The sequence below is a fragment of the Balearica regulorum genome, chromosome 7 (assembly GCF_011004875.1).
Source record: "Balearica regulorum gibbericeps isolate bBalReg1 chromosome 7, bBalReg1.pri, whole genome shotgun sequence".
NCBI classification, from domain to species: domain Eukaryota; kingdom Metazoa; phylum Chordata; class Aves; order Gruiformes; family Gruidae; genus Balearica; species Balearica regulorum.
The window spans coordinates 20,362,147-20,381,232 of NC_046190.1; the positions used below are offsets into that span (position 1 = coordinate 20,362,147).

General features: G+C 41.4%; 2 protein-coding genes across 7 annotated transcripts in view; one reads left to right on the forward strand and one right to left on the reverse strand.

Annotated features, from left to right (window-relative positions):
- Positions 1-19,086, reverse strand: part of WDFY4 (WDFY family member 4) — a 146,595-nt gene that overhangs the window by 26,800 nt on the left and 100,709 nt on the right. For 5 of the 6 annotated variants that reach the window (XM_075758329.1, XM_075758328.1, XM_075758327.1 and 2 more), the window contains 5 exons: positions 18,829-18,891; positions 5,750-5,792; positions 4,827-4,946; positions 4,150-4,267; positions 3,338-3,447 (listed from right to left, as the gene is read on the reverse strand). In XM_075758329.1, coding sequence (XP_075614444.1) covers positions 3,338-3,447; positions 4,150-4,267; positions 4,827-4,946; positions 5,750-5,792; positions 18,829-18,891 — 454 coding nt within the window. Of the gene's footprint in view, positions 1-3,337; positions 3,448-4,149; positions 4,268-4,826; positions 4,947-5,749; positions 5,793-16,857; positions 16,990-18,828; positions 18,892-19,086 lie in introns of those variants that run through there. The other variant, XM_075758330.1, reaches the window with a different exon arrangement.
- Positions 10,486-17,441, forward strand: LRRC18 (leucine rich repeat containing 18). Its single transcript, XM_075758353.1, has 2 exons — positions 10,486-10,665; positions 15,068-17,441. Exon 2 carries the CDS (start codon positions 15,165-15,167, stop codon positions 15,951-15,953), a length of 789 nt encoding a protein of 262 aa, XP_075614468.1. The 5' UTR covers positions 10,486-10,665; positions 15,068-15,164; the 3' UTR covers positions 15,954-17,441.

Below are 19,086 nucleotides of genomic sequence, written 5' to 3' on the forward strand. Positions count from 1 at the left end.
CTGTGTTTCCCCTGAGGTGAATTCTGGCCAGGTTTTTGGTCCAGTCTCATCTCTAAATGACAGTATAGTTCCACTTTACTTCCTTGTATTTTATGTCCTTCTTCCTCATACCACTGACAATTGTGAAGCCTTCCCACACCCACTCAAGGGACTGAGTGAAAAAGTGGCTAATCACATGAGTAAGCCTAGCTTGAGTTAATCTGATGCACAAGGTCATCTTGTTCTTGATCATTATTAGGCAGGGACCCTCGGAGTCAAATTCAAATTGAAATTAAAACAGAGTAGAAGGAGGACTATAAATAAATCAACAGTTAACAAGTATCTCATTGAAGCATATTAAAGGGTTTTGTATATTTAATCTGCACACAGCACGCTGTGTCTGGTGGTGATTGATGCTTTTTCATCTTTTTTTGCAGCTTTTATGAGAGCTGATGGTAATCTCCTGAGAAACAATATGATTTGTAATAAAAAGATTACCTGTATTAAATAAAAATAATATATACATAGGAAATGCTGTTAGCGCAACAAATCTGGTTAAAGATATTACCACTACGAAAAAATGTGATATTTTCCCTGGCTGTCTAATTCATTTTAGGGAAAAGTAATATCTTTAAAACTTAAGCCTGTATTATTTATAAAGGAAGCAATAACTGATTTTCCCATTTCCTATATTAATAAATTTATTTGCATATATTTATATCAAAATTAATGAGTTTTCTCTCTCTATGAATGCAAAAACTGCACTGAAAGGGAAAAAGAGAATCAAGAATTGTTTTATGCCTTTAGATTGCAGGTTGGCATAAACTCTTATGGCTTACTATAGCTAGATAGAGTAAGGCTCTGTTTTCTTTCCTTTCAGTAGAGGCCTTATACTGTCATCAGGAATACTGGAAAAATATGATTTTTAAAACTACAGCTCAGCAGGGTATATGCAAAGCAACTAGTCAAAATGATCTCTAGAGAGAAGTTATAACTTCCCACATTTATAAAACTAAGTATCACTGATCCTTAGTGGTACTTTAAACTCAAAGACCTCAAAGTGTTTCTAAGAGATGCTTACAAAGGTGCAAAGACTTACTACAACCCCAGAATTGCTGAGCAGTAAATACCTGCAGACAGTGCTTAAATGACTGCTCAAGAGTCAGTGACACAATGAAGAGTAAGAACCCTATTCTCTTTGAGAAGTAAATGCCGGGAAAGATGATCAGCCTGTTAGCTGAAATGCAACAGTGGGATAAGAATAAAAGGGGATAAAATCTGAGTTGAATCAAAAGCAAGTGTCACTAATTATTGAGCACATGGGGTCCTAGAATGCCTTTCCAGTGAAGACACTAAACACAGAAACCTTTGCTGCTTTTTTGTGGTGCTGAGACCAATTCCTGAAAGGAATTCTAGGAGGTACTTGACCAAGGCGAAGTGAAAGGTACCATACAGCACGTGTCTGAGCCAGTTTTTCATCCATTCCAGTACAATATGCAAAGTACATACGCACTTTTTTCCAGAGTCATATCTCAATAGACTTAAATAAAATGAGAAATAATGTTTTGTAAACTCCTGTACAGTTCTCTTACTAGACGCAATGCTTCCTCACTGCCACCTTTTGTTATCAGGTGCAAATCAATTCTTTGACTTGACAGGATGTTATGCCATCATCCATTTTTCAGAAGGGGTGCACCCAAGTTGTTGCATTTCCTTGTCATGTGCATTCAGACAGGCAGTTTGCAGCTATAAGCATAGCTTTCCCACTTTTTAAGATGCTGAGAAGCTTTCACAGCTCCCAGCTCAGCACCTTTCCAAGGTCTTAAGTTTGGGAGTACTCCATTTCCAACCTGCTCTTGACTTGACCATACAGTTCTCAGGTTTGCTGTTTGCCTGACTGCTTCTCACAGTTAGCAATTCCTAAGCCACTACAGGACCAGTCACTTGGGGGACATGACAGCAAGGAGCTCAGCTGAACATGCAGCAACATAAGAGCAAAGGAATGAGAAGTTCAACAGTTTCAGTGGATTCACAGCCAGATAAAATTTTGAGAGCTTCAGATCTCAGCAGCCTCTAAAGATAATGATCCCCACAAAAATGCTGGTTACCTGCTTATCACACACAGTTGCAAAGCAGCTACTCAGGCTGGGAACTTGCTGTGCATGAAAAGCGTGCCAGTGAAATACAGCAGCCTTTGTTGTTTACAACAAGAAATAACTACTCCGCAGTCATTCATGACTGCAGCTAACATATGGCTCACAGAGTGCGATGGTAACCAATGCCTCAGGTGGTTCACTAACCCATCAGCTACTGCTGGTAACAGCCAATATCATAGGGCTTATTACTTAATTAGCACAGCACTTTATGTGTATTAGTTCATTAAAAAAAAAAAAAGAAAGAGAGAAAGAAAAAAGACAAGCACAACAGCAAAGCACTTGGAAAGCTGCAGGAGGCATGACCAGCCTTCACCATACATACAGCAGTCTGAGTGCGAAATATCTGGCCTAGTGATATCCCTCACATTGCTCCATAAGGATAGGCAGATTCCATCAAGATACTCCTTAAAAAAATACACTTTTGAGGACCTGTTCTCCTGGTAGACCCTGCTATAACACAACACATGTTCCAGAAATAAGGGTAACAACTGTCTGCTACAGCCCAAGTGTCTGTGCTTGGGTGTCACCAACTGCCTGTTGATGAAGGCAGTCAGGAAATTTGGTGAACCTGTAGGCTGACAAGCTGGGAAAGGTAAGCACAAAGTTCAGTTTCCATGAAATTCAATTCCATGGTGCGTGCTTTTGGCACCATAAACCAGTGCCAAGTTCAGAACCAGCTAAAACAAAACAGTCCTTCTGGAGCACTGGATGTAGTCTCACCCCATTTCTCCTTCAAGGAACTGATCCTATGATCCCTATTATTACCCACCCACCAGAACCTGTGCATCCTCATCCGGCCCAGGAATGTTCTTTATGCCACCACAGCCAGCTCCAAATGCTTGCCTGTAGCCGCATTATTGTGTGGGCACTTGGGCTTTGAATACTGAGCATGGAAGTCTCATATGCCCCAAAGTCAGAAGTTTATGTTCAGACAAGTAGTAAAACATTGTCTAGTTGTTTACATGCCTCAGCTCTTACAAAATGCATCACAAGACCAAAACTAAACAATCCTTCTCCCTCAGAAAAAAAGATCATCGGGCATCAATCATGCTCCCATTAAGATGTTTTCACTGAATTCAACAGACATAGCATAGACCATACAGAAAACATAAAAAGAATTAATCCTCCTTCATTACACAGCCACTATAATGTGCTACATGGTTCATAACGAGGTGTAGGAGGGAAGCTATCTTGCCCCTTACCTGCAGAGAACAGAAGGTCTGGGTAAATGGCTCCATTCGGACCAGGTAAGATGCCACTATAATTGCTGATGAATAGTGAGTACAGTAGTGGCACTGGGCTGACAGGTCTCCTGGAAATTGGACACAAATCAGATTCCAATGCAAAATATCACTATTTCAAGCCCATAGCATCTGGTTACCACAGCACAACTAAATAGAGAGCAGGTCTTTAAAGCAGATGTGTTCAAGTATCTGTGAGCAAAAGCACACATTGCATATTTTCATTGAATGTGCAGTTACTACCATCTCTGTATAGTCTTTTTTGGCCTTCCACATTTCATTCTCTGAAGAATAAGGCCTTTAACTTTCCAGACCATCCCCTTCCCCATTAGTACCAAAAAAGGTCTTGATCTCCAGAGGTCAACAGCCTAAATGTCCTGTTTCCTTTTCTTAAAGTAACTGTTAGCTAAGCTGTGTGCAGCAGTCTTCTACATGCAGTTTAGCTAACAAGCAAGACTAATGCGTGTAGCTTAGCTAACAGAGCAGTCTTTTCTAGGGAACATTGCTTTTTGCTGTAGTATCTCTTCCTACGCAAGGGAAGAGAACAGAATGCAGCAGTATAAGGTACATAAGGCAGCACTTGCAGGAGTCATTTCTCCTTGAATCCTCAACCAATTTGTACCCAGAAGCAAAAGGATCTTCTTGCATGGTGCTTCCCTTAGCCACATCTCTGGAAAGATTTTGGGTGATCTTTTCCAAGGGATTCACCAGCAACCCCAAAGGCCTGAGGGGAGTCAAGCCTTTGCTGTCTGTTAGTCTCCTAAAATACTCACCCTCACTCTTCTCCACCTCATTGTAGCGCTGGATGAACTTGTGTTTCCTCTCCACAGTCTGTGCTCCCATGGGCTTTGACAGGTCCCGAAATGTATGAGGATTAGTAAGGTTTAGAGTCTGAAATGCAAAACCAGCAAAGATGTAGACTTTTATATCCCTGAGTTCTTAGACATCATGACCAGCTCAGTGACACTGAATAGCAGCAAGGCTGTGCTGGAACAAGAAGGCCACAGACTCAGCACTGAAACTCCCATCTCCAGAACTGGGATGAGACTTGGAAAGAGTGGCAGCATGTGCCACTGAAACGATAGCATGTACAAAGAGCTTCACAAATAAGGAACCTGGCAAGTTGCAAATTGCTCTCAAGGCTTTTCTGTCCAAACCTCTATGTAAGGGGTCACAGAAGCCTGTCCCTGGCTACCTGCTGAGTTGATGCAGCCTGCCCTTACCTATGAATGTATTTGACAGATGTTCATCTACCTTTCTGAGGCAGAACATGATCTTGAGCATGGTGATTTGAAAATAAGGCTAATCTATAAAGAATCAGTACAATTCAAATTAACTATCCCAACTTTTGAACACTTGGTTTAGACCTCTCTGCTTCAATTGCATCAGTCAACAAACCTTTGTATGGTTGCTGTCATAGAAAGCATAGAATGCTGCAGCAAGTACTGACCTTGGAGTGATAGTCAGCGAGGACCCATGGAAACACAGGATATTGCATGTAATCATTATAGCTGCGGCCAGCCAATGTGTTCAGGTACATGAGGTAATCAAAGTTGCTGATCTCCCTTTTCTGCCAGGGAAAGGAAACAAGCATTAAAATCTCCTAACTCCACCCCTGAAGACCATGCCTCAAAGGGACCCTCAGAGCCCTGTGGTTCCCAGGTCCACCAGGACGAGAATTATAAATAGTGTAATCAAAGACCCATTGCCATTCAGATCAGCACAAAATCTCTTATATAACAATCCATTCAACAGAATCTGAGTTTTCATTCTGGCTCTTCTTCAGGCAGGCCATTTGCATTTGTCTATAATCACCCATTGTTTTTATGCTGTATTTGCATAACGGATCACTTTTTCCCCAATTTAAACTGAGCCAAATGCATGCAATCTGTGTATTGGAAAATCCTGGAGAACTACCTGTACAGAAAAGACTGCACGAAGCACTACATGTAAACAAGATGATACAGATTTCTTCAATGTGTCTTGGATCACCAAGATCAGGAGTACGTGCAAGTAAATGCATCTCAGCTCAGAAAACATCTAGGAAAACAAGAGGTGCACTGATTTAGATGTACAGATGATCTGTGAACAGTCATTCAACTAGGTGGCTCTCTTTGGTCTCAGTTTAAAAATGTGCATAAAAATCACACTTAATCTGCCAGCCAGTAGCACTGTATGTTTCACAGCAGGAAGCCAAAACCTCTGCAATAGCCGGATGTAAATACTCTGCTCCTCTTGCCAATAACCTCACCTCCAGCAGCGAGAGAACAGCTTAGGCCTTGAAGTACATACATACACACATATCTGTGCACGGACACGCAGACAGGTGCTGAAATTCTTCACTTAACTGCGTGCAGCCAAGATTTAGCTTACCTGCCACTTCTGAAGCATTGTCTTTTCTCCTCCTGAGTGTTTCCTGTAAGGAACAAACATTCAATTGAAATAACCTGCTTCAGAACAGTAAGAGAAAGTCAATACATTAACATCTGTGCTCCCTGTGCCCCCTGGTCTCATCCCACAGAAACAAGAGAACACCAAGACTGGAAGAATGTTGAGGTTTCATCATTGACCAAATAATTCCAAAATCAGAGTGTTATTGGTTAGGTTAGTGCTGCACCATACAAATTTCATTACTGCTTTCATTAGAAAGGAAGGCTCTGTCTGATGAACAGGCATGGCCTAGCTTCAGATAGCTGATGAATTTATCACTGTCAGTCACTCTCCCAATGACATGCTGACTCTCCCTAAGCTACTTGCCAGTCTGCTCCTGAATGAAGTGCCGCTTAAAGTATGGTATTTAATAAAGAAAAAAAAGCATGAAGTAGGGTGGCAGTGCTAAGTATGGATTCTGTTTGCCTTATACCACTGCAAACTGCAGCAGTGATGCCACATGGTAAACTGCAAGAATTCAGAAGCTGACTCACAGGCAGAGAAGATGCCCCTGCAGCAGAGGCAGATGGACAGCTGAGGACACCATCCTCCTCAGCTGTTCTGAGCTAAGCCACACTGCTAATCAGTCTGTTATCGCAACCTCATCCCACTGTAGAGTTAGAGTGCTAGTGATAGGTACCATTAAGACTGTCTGTTTCTATTCTGAAAATACTAGCATGAAAACAGAGGTGTGTCAGTCTCCATATCACAGATATTTTTTGCACAAAACACTTGGAAACTAATGCAGTCCTTAAAAATGGGTTTTCATTTTTATAATTTTTTAAAAGTAATAGATTAAATATGTTTTTTCCACTTTCTTTGTTCCCAAAATGCAACTTTTTAATGGAACTTTAAACAAAAAACAAACCAGCTGAAGGCAGATTCTAAATATGGGAATTCACCTAAAAACGTGCAAGGGTCAAAGGTTCTGAGCAAACAAAAGTAACATTTCAACTATACTGAACTAGAAGGCGTGTCACTATCTGAAGGCCATAGACTTGCTCTTGTCAATTCCTAGAGATCAAACTGAGACAAGTGACAGCTTCTGGATTAAAGAAACTTCTGATCTGCCAAAATAAACAGGGTTACTGACGTGACATGATATAACTGGTGGTAGGAGATGCTTTCCCCTTTGAGTGTACAACTTTAATCCTAAAGTGCCAGCTCAGAGACAGGATTACTAACTTCTCAAAGTGCAAGGAAATCAGTTCAGCCATAGATTGTAAAACTTCTACAGGAATAACTAGCCACTATTTTGCACTCTTGTGCTCTGTATTGGATCACACCAGAAATCCACAAAGCTAGGCTTAAAGCAGCCTCAAAGATCTAAATAAAACACCAGAATGGTCTACGATCATTACAGTTTTATTGAATTTGCAGTAGTAAATCCTTGTAAACTATCTGTCATGATTATTAATCATTATTTTACTGCCTATTCACTCCTGGACCAGTTAATAGTGTACATAAAGGAAAACCACTACATTTCACTCAACACAGTATTTTGTTCTTTTCTTAGACACTATCTTCAGAGAAAAGTGTGTATTTGAGGGACGAATTTTGCATAGCCTAAGTAATAACCTATTCCATGAAGAAACATGAAACAAAGGCCCAATTTTAGCTCATGGTCTACAACTCCTAAGCTTTGTTTAGTTCTCCTGCTAAGCACATGAAACCTAACAATGACATGCTATATTTATAGAAAACAGGCAACACAAAAAGGTGTAGTTCATATCTGATATGGGAAAATAAGATCTTTACTCTTTGTCCAAAAAAATAATAGATAAGATGGTCTAATTTACACAGTATAAATCAGGAGAAAGTCCATTGACTAATGTTACAGTGATACTGCACCCCCAGTTTGAGCCACATATTGCTCAAGAATGTAGGAATTCTGAAGTAGAACAGATATTATAAGCGTTTACTCTTTACAATTAAGCCCTCTCGCACTATATATAGATTTCACAGAGCTCTGCCCCACTGGCCTTTGTAAGGTCTCCAACAGACATTTGTAACTCAGAGAGAGGATCTTAAAGGGATGGAACAGGATCAGGATTCCTGGCATTATTTGAAGCGTGGTTGGATTAGGGTGTGTGTCACAGAGGGATCAGGTTAGGTTCTTCTCTTTCTACAAGGGCAGACGCTCACTAAAACTGCCCAGGTTTATTTTGGATTTATGGCAGAGTTAGAAAGCAGGGGGTTATGTAACACACAAACTTGCTCAATCCATCAGTCCTCCAACATTTTAAAGTGGGAGCATTATAGGGGAACTAAAGTACTATACACAGGACTAAACTGGGCCAGTCTATGTTATGCAAATATGCATAATATATGTTGACTTGTGAGTGCCATGACCCTCTAGTGGAACTCTTGCTTTGCTTTTCAGAAGCCCTAAACAGCTAATAAGGACTCTACAAGGGTCAAAACAACCTCTCTCTGCTGACTTTGGAAGCCACTATGTAACTCAAAGGAGTTTGATGAGTTCACCACATCATCAAAATATGCAAGACTAAATGTAGTTGCTCCCCTGTAAAAGTCATCCTGGGTCTCAGAGGACCAGGCAGGATGCTCCCTCTAAGTCCCCAGAGATCTGGAATACTGCATTCTCCCTTGTTGACTCCGGGGGGCTCAGAACATGAATTGCCTTACAGGCAGCTCAAGCCTATTCCTCCTTTCTCCTTGGTAATTAATCAGCATTCCTCCAGCCAGCACCTCACAAGCCAACAGAGCAAAAGCTCAAAGTAGATCAACTGCAGCTATGCAACCAAATTTATTTTATTTAAAAATAAATAAATAATCAAAGGCTAGTTTGAAAGAGAAACAGAGTGTTTTATAAATGTAAATAACTAAACTTCAAGAGGGGGTTAAGTTATATGAAGTCAAGAGAAGTACCTACATATCTATCTATATCTAAATCTACGGTATTTGTAGGGCACTAGCCACAGCAGAATCTAAGCATGATGTGTACTAATGATGAGCCACCTTTGGCTACACTATGCATAAGTGATTTATTAATCCCTCTTCCATTAACATCAGGCTATGATCTCACTCTCGTGATAGCCAGTGCTCTCCATTTGCTAGAGACAGGTGGACCTCAACCCATTTGGAGATTCATTGCAGATGAGATAATCTCAAAAGGATAAGGTTTTGCCCCCACTGAAATTAATACTAAAATTCCAATAAACTTAATTGGGTTCTTCAATTTCACAAAGCTGCTTTCATTTTCTTTTTGTCTTCTGTCCCTCAGACTTCTTAAGCCTGAAAAACAGTGCCGAGGCTCTCCTAAAACCACTTTTCTTAAAGGATCTTTGCAATTACCAAAAATATTGTGAGGAAAATCCCCTTCCTTGTAAGCCACAACCTAGGTCCAAGTCATACTACTAAAAGAGGAAAGAAGACGTAACAGGAATGTCAGTTTTCCCTGTAAAACAATCAAGTCTCTTTCAAACCTCAGAAACGTGTTAGGATAGATTACTGTAGAAGAAAGGCACAGGGCCCTCCTTGTTTGATTGTACCAGTCCACCTCCTCGGTATTCTTACTCTGTGCTCAAAGAATAGAGATATAATACAAAATTTATAAAAAAGCATAATATTAAAGTAGGGCTTCTTGAAGTAGGCTGTATTAAATGGGTTAGGGAGGGGCAAAGGAATCTCTCTCATTTACAGAATACTGTTTGCACCATGTGTATTCACAGGCTTAAAGGGATAACAGTTCCACCACAGAAGCGCTGCACCCAGGTACACTTCAGGTCACAGAAGAAAAACATCAAGAAAATTTAATGAATTTGTTGAGGTGAGCAGAATGCAATCTCCAATCATGGAATCAGGCAAGCACATCAATGTCATCAGCCTCTTTATGCCAATAATATCCCAGACCCCTTATCAGCAAGAGAGGAACCTCAGTGTTGCATCTCCTGTGAACAATACCTGCTACAAAACACACAGCTATTTCTCATCCATAGTTCTTTTTTTCCAGACACTATTTTGAAATTATTACAATTGGTTACTAAAAGTTTGAGCTCAGTAGCCCTAGTCACAGAGACAAATTCCAGTAAATTCACATGCTACAAAGACAAATTGTACCAACTACACTCTTGAAGGGTCTGACATAGATGAATATAAACTGCAGCTCATATTCTCTCTGCTGTACCGCTGAATAAGCCTTTCTGCCTGCATCCATATCTATCTGATCTGGCATGCGCTAAGGATGGTATCACAAATGTTGAGAGTTTTAACACACACACACACGAAAGTATCTGACACTGTGTTACAGCCAAGTAAAATGAAATAGCCAAATGACTAAAATGGACAGTTAAGGCAACATTAGAAGCTGATGAACAGCTTCTAACTAGGTCCAGATGCTTTTTCTTTCTGCATAATTTGAAGTCTAACATTTCCAGGCACTGCATGTCGTTCAGTTCTTTTCCCTCCAGCTTGAGCTTGCATGCTGGAACCAGACATTATGCTAATGATCTCCAAGGACCTAGCATTGCTGTTGCTTAGGAACAAAAGTTTCACAGGCTGTGGAAGGAGAATTGAATAGAAACACCCTGGAGCTGGGGAAGTCCTCTTTGCCTCTCCTCCTCCCCCCCCACACTCACATACACAAGTTTCTTGAAGGGCTGCCCTTTTACATCAAGGAAGTACAATTCAAAATTTGCAGGACTGAAAAGGAAATTATCCTGTGCTCCCTGCTCACAAGTTTATTTACAGACTGAAAGACTAATGCATTACTCAAAGACGAGTAGACAGACGGCAACTGCACAATAACAGACCACGAAGGCTCATCCCACACTACTGAAAAATCCAAGCAGTTTGTGACATCTATACCTCGCCTTCTAAGTCGTCTTAGCTGCTAGCCGGTAAGATCTTGTGCAGGGGGGCAGTCTGGCAGAATTGTTAAGATGAAAAAATATTTTTGTTTATTCTTGGTCGGCCCTGATTTTATAAGTGAGCTTGCACTGTTTGATAGCACAGTGGCTCTGAAGTGATCTAGAAAAGTAAGAAAAGTAAGGAAGGAAACCTCTCTATTTGCTCATGCCAGGATTTAGTCTAAACCTGCCTGTTAGCAAGAGACTGCATTTAAGATAGTCAGTGAATTAATCTCTCTCTTCCACAACAGGTCATATTCAACAACAAATAAATGGTAACAGGCTTGTAAGCAGGGAAATAAAAATGTACCCTAGCTGGAACCGCTTGGCTTCATGCAAAATCATTCACTGTATGAATGCTGGTTTTAAGCTTTATAGGAAAGTATTTCCATAGAGCTGTTCCATGAGTAAATTAAGACATATCACCTCACTGCCTTCGTGCCCCCAGAGAGATGCAGGACACGCGTAGCTCAGCTGGACTTGGCATGCCTGCTCTGCAATATACAGACTTCCAGGAGGAAAGACAGAGGAAACTTTTCTCACAGACTAGTTCAAGATGGTTCTGTGCAGCTTTGGGTGTGACAAAATAGGAAGCATCAACCTGTGGGAAAAAAATAACAGGCAGAACCACAGAGGAGGAGGTCTTGAAACCCCAGACAGTGTCAAAGGCAGAAGGTCTGTTCTGCTCCTGCCAGCCCTATGCTGAGAAAGGAAGAAAAAAGGTTCAGGTAGAAGAGACTGTATCATCAGGGTCCAAACCTCTACTATTTTAGGACTGGATATCCTTCTTAGGACAGGCTTAAGCTACAATAGGTCATGACTGGCCCCTGTGCAAGTGCTTAAGTGCAGATAAGGAGTAATCTCCAATCTTTCCTTGCCTCAGACACTAGTCCCGATGTTCAAGGTCTGTTCCCTCCCTGCACCTCCCAGCAACACAGAGCATCACAGACAGCATGATGCCCATGACACACATTTCCTATTCATTTCTGTATCAGGTCAGCCTCAAAGCTCTGGGCCTGTGAAACACTCCTAAAGCTCTGGGGTTAGCCCTGGGCTTTCAAAAGCCCAATCCAGACCAAAGATTTTACGAAGTGTGGATAAAAAGGGAAAGAGTTTTCTAGTCAAGGTCCTCTTTAGCAAGACCTTACCACATAGAAATGCAGCACCCCCACCTTTGGGCAAAGGCTTGCCAGCAACTCAGATGGTGAACCCGGTAGCGAGGTGAGGGCTTAGAGAAAATTAATAGAGTTTCCTCTTGTCATTGTCATTTCTTAGGCAGTAGGGCAACACACGTACCTCGCCCTCTGCTATTCCAGGAGATGCACTGCAAGCATGCAATTGAACAGGCATAATTAACATTTACAGCAAGGAGGGCTCCTGTGATTCCTGAATTTTTAATATCAGTGGCTACAGAACTAGAGATCTCTTATGCGGAGCTAAAGAAAACAAGATGGGGCTAAGTAAGCTCCATTAGCTCCAGTTACAGTCCTGTGAAACACTGATAATTAGTTTACAAGCATGCAGAGACAAGAGAGCTATTTACATCCCCTTCAAGATGTCTGGTGCATTGCGGTGTTTCTACAGAACTACTGTTAATCCCTATCTCTGGGATTGAAAATCACCTTTCTGTAAATTTGAAACATAGCTCCCACTTTTAATCCAAAGAAAATAGCACTTGGAAAGCATGACCACTCCCTAGGGATTCATGTGTTCCTGAGTAGTGCATCTTAGAGGTCCGTGATAGGATTTAAAAAAAAAAAATATCCATCTAAAGGAGACCTGACACTACCTTCAGGTGTTTAAATCTCTCTGAAGTCTGGGCATTACCCAGTGCATCATACAACGAGATCTGCCCTTAGGGAAATTACACTGATCTGTTTGTTTAAAATCTGTTCTTAAAAATCTGACAGGTCTGGGTTCAAACTTTGTCACAAGCTGGTAAGGGTTGGTGAGAGAAGTACCCAAACCCAAGAGGTTAAGCTGTACTGTTGCTCCTGACAAGCCTCCAGCACTCAACCTTCCACCTCAGGCTCCCTCTAGTGCTCCCAGGCACGCACAGCACCGGGGACACCAGCCCTGGGAACCGGCACTGACAGCTGCAGAACGGGCTGATTCTTTGGCTAGCTGGTATTTTTAAGAAAGCAAACTGGTTTGGATCAATGTTTCCCCATTGGGTTTTAAATAAATAGTAATAGAAAAAAATACTAGGAACTGAACAAAAAGTTTTCTGAGAGTTTTATAGAGGTTTTAAAAGAATTTTAAAAGACATTATTTTTGAATTTAGGGAAAAATATGTATTTTTCCTTGAGGTCCCCTTCATTTGCTTTAAAGGTATACTTGGCTGAAAAACTTCACTGATCAAAATGCACTGAATGTATTGGTCAACTTCTTCAACACAAAATTCAAACAAAAATTGGTTCAAAATTCAAACAAAAAAATAAAGTTGGACCCAAAAGTCACCAGGTTCACATGAATTGTAGGAAGCAGAAAGTCTCTTTCCATCCTGCCAAAATGTGAGGAAGCTGCCCTGCAGAAGTTTTTCTGAACCATGGTGGTCACTCTCTGTGCACCAGTAAGAGACTCAGGGTGTCCTGTATCAGCAGTAAGGCTCTAGCATTTCCCATGCAGCTGAACTTTATCTTCAGGGAATTGACAACAAGAATATTGCATCAAATCCTTAAAATGAGTGAACTGTGATAAAAAACCTATTGCTTTGATCTCCAGAACTTCTTACCCACTCCTGGGCAAATTATTTAAGCTAATATTAACAAAGGTGGGAAAAAGTGCTTAATTTTCCACTTGAGTACTTTGCTTCAGTTACTAGTCTACACTACAGAAAGAATAGCATTGCCCATGGGGCGCTGTAAGGTTAAATACAGCAAAGAGTGAGAGGCCATCAGATATAATGGTAATATGTGCCTGTAAGTTCTGGTGACAGAGACATGGGAGTGACAGACACAAAAAGATTTAACTGTGTTTAAATATTTTTATATAAAATAACGAAGATTCAATCTTGGAACGTACCCTCAGGGCAAGACTGACCCCACTGTGCTGCTTCCAAGATTTTCTGAAGCATCTGCCACATTACAGAGCTCCCGAGAGGGTGGGTGGTAACTGGCAGAGATCCCCCTTGCTTTTGCATTATTTTTGGCTATGGCATGTAATTGAAAAGGAGCTGAAATGCTTTAGCTGTAGCCTGAGCTTCTCCTTCATGTATTTGCACATGATTAATGAGTAGCCAAAAAGCCTGAAGGGTTTGTAATGAAGCCTTTCTAATAAATGTATTGTACACAAATCCATATTTTGTCCCAAACAATCATTCATCAAAGCTGCGATTTGACTCTTCACAATTAAATGCCAGAGCACCCACACCATCCTGAGATTAGCCAGCTGTAACCCATGCTCCCCTCTGCACTCTGGCTGAGAGGGACATTGTCATCCATTTCCAGGGATCCTATTTCTTTTGTCATCTAGCCATAATTAGCAGCTGTATTTGACGGCCTTCAGAGAGACAGCTCACCAAACCTGAGACTACAGTGGACTCATACAGGCCTCAATTCAAAGCACATAATACATGCTCTAGCATCAGCACAAGTCAAAAGTCTGACACCTACATGCATTTTTTGAGGGCAGGACACCTTCGCAGTGGGAGTCCATCTATCCCACAGCATGGATGGAAAGACCAGGTTAGAGTACCCAGAGTCCACCCTTAAAAGTGCAGGAGACACTTACTAAGGCCTGGTTTAACATTTCATTAAGCTGCACTGCCAGACACTCCCTCCTGTTGCAACCTGCCCTGCAGGTATGGATGAACTGCAAGCAGTCCTGGCAAATCTAGCAGCCCACTATGTTCCAGAGGTTCTGGTTAAAGCAAGATTCTTAATCATTTGCTTTAAATATTTTATCTTTCAATAGTGTCCAGAGCCCAAATCTCAGGTACATTAAACAGGATGTTTAACCAACCTGTCAACAGATGCTAGGCCTGTAAAGAAGGTGACCTATTGGTCTGGTAGAACAAGTACAGTTTTGGATGGCTTCTTTTAGTGCAGTCCCTAAGGACTGGATTGAAACTCAATAGATTTTGCTCAGGTCCTCAAATGGCTGATGGATAACAACACATTTCATTCAGTTTCATTACATGCTGAGCTCAAATCAGTATCTAGGGATGAAAGACAGAAAATTTCTCCCACTTGTAATTTCACCCTGTAATGCAATATAGATGTTACAACGCAATAAAATAATATTGTAAATTTCACCTACTTAAAATACTCTCAGGAAGAACTTTCAGAGTTGCAGCTTCAGGGTTGAAAACTCCTGACCTTAAAAAAAAGAATTCTGGAGAGTCCAGCAGTAACATGTTAATTTATAACTATGTTATTTTGTTTTTATTTAGGGACTAACAGCCACTGCTTTCAAAGGCTTTACTGGAGTTCTCACACTTTGTCCACAGAGCCTGGTGTGTGTGTGTCTGACTGTCTCTCAGTGGAGAGATGGCCAAGGGGAAAGCAAAGGGTCAAAAAGGGAAGAAGATCACCTTGAAAATTGCAAAAAATTCCATCCAGATATCTTTTGATGGAGGGCGTCGTCTTGACTTAAGCAAGATGGGTATCACCACCTTCCCCAAGTGCATTCTGAAACTGGCTGATGTGGATGAACTTGATTTGAGCAGAAACATGTTAAAAAAGATTCCAAGCAGCATCCAGAAGTTCCAGAAACTGCGCTGGCTGGACCTGCATAGTAATCAGCTTGAGGAGCTGCCCGGGGCAATAGGCACGCTTCAGAACCTTTTCTACCTGAATATATGCAACAACAAGCTGACCACCAAAAATCTGCCAGAAGAGTTAAACCTCCTCAAGAACCTGCGTATTCTCAACCTTGGCTTGAATTGTCTTGACAGTATTCCCACCAGTCTTGGGGCCCTGAAGGAACTTATGGAGATAGGTCTCTTTGACAATGCCTTAACCACCATCCCAAACAGTGTGAAAAAGCTCCCCAAGCTCAAGAAACTGAATGCAGAAAGAAACCCTTTCCCAGATTCAACAAAGCAAGAAGAGCACGCCAACTCCGTTAAATGCGTAAAAACGCTTTATTTAATACAAGAGAAAGATCTGTGCTCTTCCTGCCTGAAGATATGTCAGGATGAGAGGGACAAGCTGAACAAGTTAAAGAGCGTGACACCCAGCCCCTCGAAGAAACCAAGTTTCCCTTTACTCCTTACACCCAATTCCTCTGCAAAGGATAACCAAGAGGAATGGAGATTAAGAGGCAAACATCCCTGAAATATACCAAGGCACTCCACAGACCATGTCCCATGAAATCCAGCCCAAGCTAATAAAAAGCTGACCTCCTTCCTCTTCCCTTTTCCTTCAGTTCTCTTCCTTTAAAGATCTACTAAGTTTTAGAAACAGATCCGTGTGGTCTCTGAAGTGAAATCCAAAGCAATTAAAACATGTATATTTGGGAAAGGATGGACTATTTCCATCTGGGCCTGTTCCTACAACATGTTCTCCATGTTTGGGTTTGGGGGTTTTTTTTGTGCTTTTTTTTTGGGTTTTTTTTTTTTTTTTTTTTTGTCTTCTGTGTGAGCACGTGTCCAGTGAAGGAATCTTCAAAAAGATAGGTTTTTCTAGTAACACCACTTCCACCACTGAGCCCCAAACATTAGTTCTGTTCATTTTCATAAGGTGAGACAGAGTTAAATTAGTATCAGTAAACACCTTTTGGAGGAAAAGGAACAGACCTTGGAACCTTCTGCTGCTGGTGGCTGCCACCAACCCCTCAGAGAATCTCAGATAGGCACTGTCAGTGTAGGAACCATGAGCCCATTCCAGTTCAGCAGAGGTAGCAGACACAAGTGTTATGCTCAGGAGTAATTAAGCAGTACAAACTCAATGCCTAGAGCTAAACAACCAGTGATGATGTTTGCCATCAAGGGGCCAGGCTCTGCATAAGCAAGTTCTCTGGGATTCTGGGTGCTATACGTGGATGCAGTGATCTCTAACTTGCACAACACAATCAGCACCATTACCTATACTTGTGTTTTGTCTGACTCCAAGTCTCCCTCCAAGGAAGGTACAGAAGGGAAAAAGGGTAGGGATAAGATTGCTCTTTTTAAGGGTCTTGGGCATATCACTTAAGCAGTGACTAAGAGAAGAGTCACCCTCTTCCATGATCCAAGAGTCAGCTGGTGAATCGATGAAATCAGGTCTGGTGTCCCTACAGTACTTTTAGCTTTCTGCGCACATGCACGTGTGCACCTGAGCACATATATTCACTTGCTCAAATCACATCCCTAGGGCAGAGAGTGCTGACAGCCTGCAAACAGCAATTACAGGTACAAGCAATGAGCAGATTATGAAAGCAGCCAATCATGACATGAGAAGAGGTGCTAGCTGTGGCCGTAGTAACATATGGTGACAGCAAACATTTAAGTATACTTAAATGAAAAACAGAGTGCCAGGGGCAAAGTACTCAGTTGACCAGTCACAGTCCATTATAATTTTTTAAATGGCTACAGTAGAGTCTGGGAGTCAGAACTCCTGTGTATTATTCCTATGGACTAGGTGGAAAAACTGATATGGAGTTTCCCAGAAATGCTACTACCTCAACATCATACGATACAAATGAGTAATTTTTTCTTTCCATGCTTCAGCTGTGCAATTATTAATAGTGTGTCTGGGCAAAGAGCTTAGTCTGGCCTGTCTCCCTGTCTCAAGTACGGCAGGAAATGCTAGGATGCTATGGAAGATGGCCATTGCCCCCTAGATGGGGAATGAGTCCCTTGTGCTGCTCCTGAATTCTTCTAACTCAGAAATGGCTCCAGAATTCAAACAAGGCAAAAGTAAGCTCATCAAGACCCTAGTCCTTCAGTTCCCAGATTGGTGCTTAGTAAAGGGAAGCATGCCCAACAGGGACTTTTCTCTAGCTTTACACTTAAGCACAACTTTTCTGGGATCATTACTTAGGCAGTGGCGCTATCTTACATTCATTTTATTTCAGCTCACGTGGTAACATGGCCCAGCCAAAGCTATGCCAAAGGCCCCTTACATTCTCAGAGTGAATAAAGTGAGGGTTCTATCTCAGCCAATGGAGTAAAATTGAAGGCCTTCTGGGATTCAGGACAGGCTACTTTAGACCTAGACATACAGCCTGCTTCAATCTCTGAGACCAAACATGAGTCAAGTGTTTCTCACAATAATCACAAGCCCAGCTAATGCCCAAAGTTCCTGTAGCCATAGTGCATCTTATCTCAAGACATTCCCACCTGTTGAGCACCCAGCAAGCACAGGAAATCCTGGTGTGGGTTATTGCTTACTCCACCCAGAACACATCATGCTCCACTGAGTCAGCCATCACCTCAGGCATAGGTTAGGCTCTAGCCAGAGCTGGTTGCATGCTGCACTGATACTTTTTACAAGCTGATGGCTGATACTCGGAGTCAGAATGTTCACTTACAAGATGGGTAATGATCTACAACAGGTAGAGTGAAAATTAAAAAGAGTACAGCTGACAGGCCACAAACTCATAGGGGCAATCTGCCCCTCAGGTCTCAACATTATTCCAGTCTCCAGGCAATCATTTCAGAGGACACCAATTAGGCACTTAGGGTTGTATTCCTCAGATATCCAAATTGAAAAGAGTTAGAGGTACGCAAGTAACTCAAGGTCAGCATGGAACATGCTCTCAGTCACCTCCCACTAGGAGAAAACTTTATTTCCCTGCAGTGGTAAATCTGAGGGACAAGTTGGAACCTCCACTGCACAGTTACATGCTGAAACATCCATGTGTACATCTATCACTGTCTGCCCTAACCACACAATAAAGAGGCCCTTACTCAGAAGAATTACGGATTAGCTCTAACCTCACCTCACTGACTGTCTCTTTCCCACACTAACCATCTGTGTAGAGTTTACCAATAAAGTCATATTAAGGAGGTAAAAATTATTAATCAAATATGCAGAGTCAGCTACTTGACACATTATTCATGTCTTCATACCATGGATGCTGTACACTACAATGTTTTTCGGAGTTCTGGGGACACCTTTAAATCTTTAAAATACGGGGCACAAATATGTAAGTTTCTAGATGCTTTTTTAAGGTGCAACTTATTCACACAATTGCACTTGCTATCTACGGTTATCCAAATGTCTTTACCTTATATTTAAGGACTCTTCTGTTATCCCCTTTGACTTCAAAGCAGGTTGGAAAGAGCAAAATCTATAGGAGATATGAAAAGTCATGTTATGATTATTTAAATGGTTATCTGTATACATTACATATGTGTTTATAATCTATATCATGTCCTGACAGCAACTTTATTCCTGAAGGATGTCACAACATTTCACTGAGATGCTAACCTACGACAAAGCTGCAAGACAACACAGCAAAAGCATACATTTAATATTAAGGAGT

What these genes read in the sequence shown, in the direction of transcription:
- LRRC18 (XM_075758353.1), top strand. Translation starts at nt 15,165, where the DNA reads ATGGCCAAGGGGAAAGCAAAGGGTCAAAAAGGGAAGAAGATCACCTTG.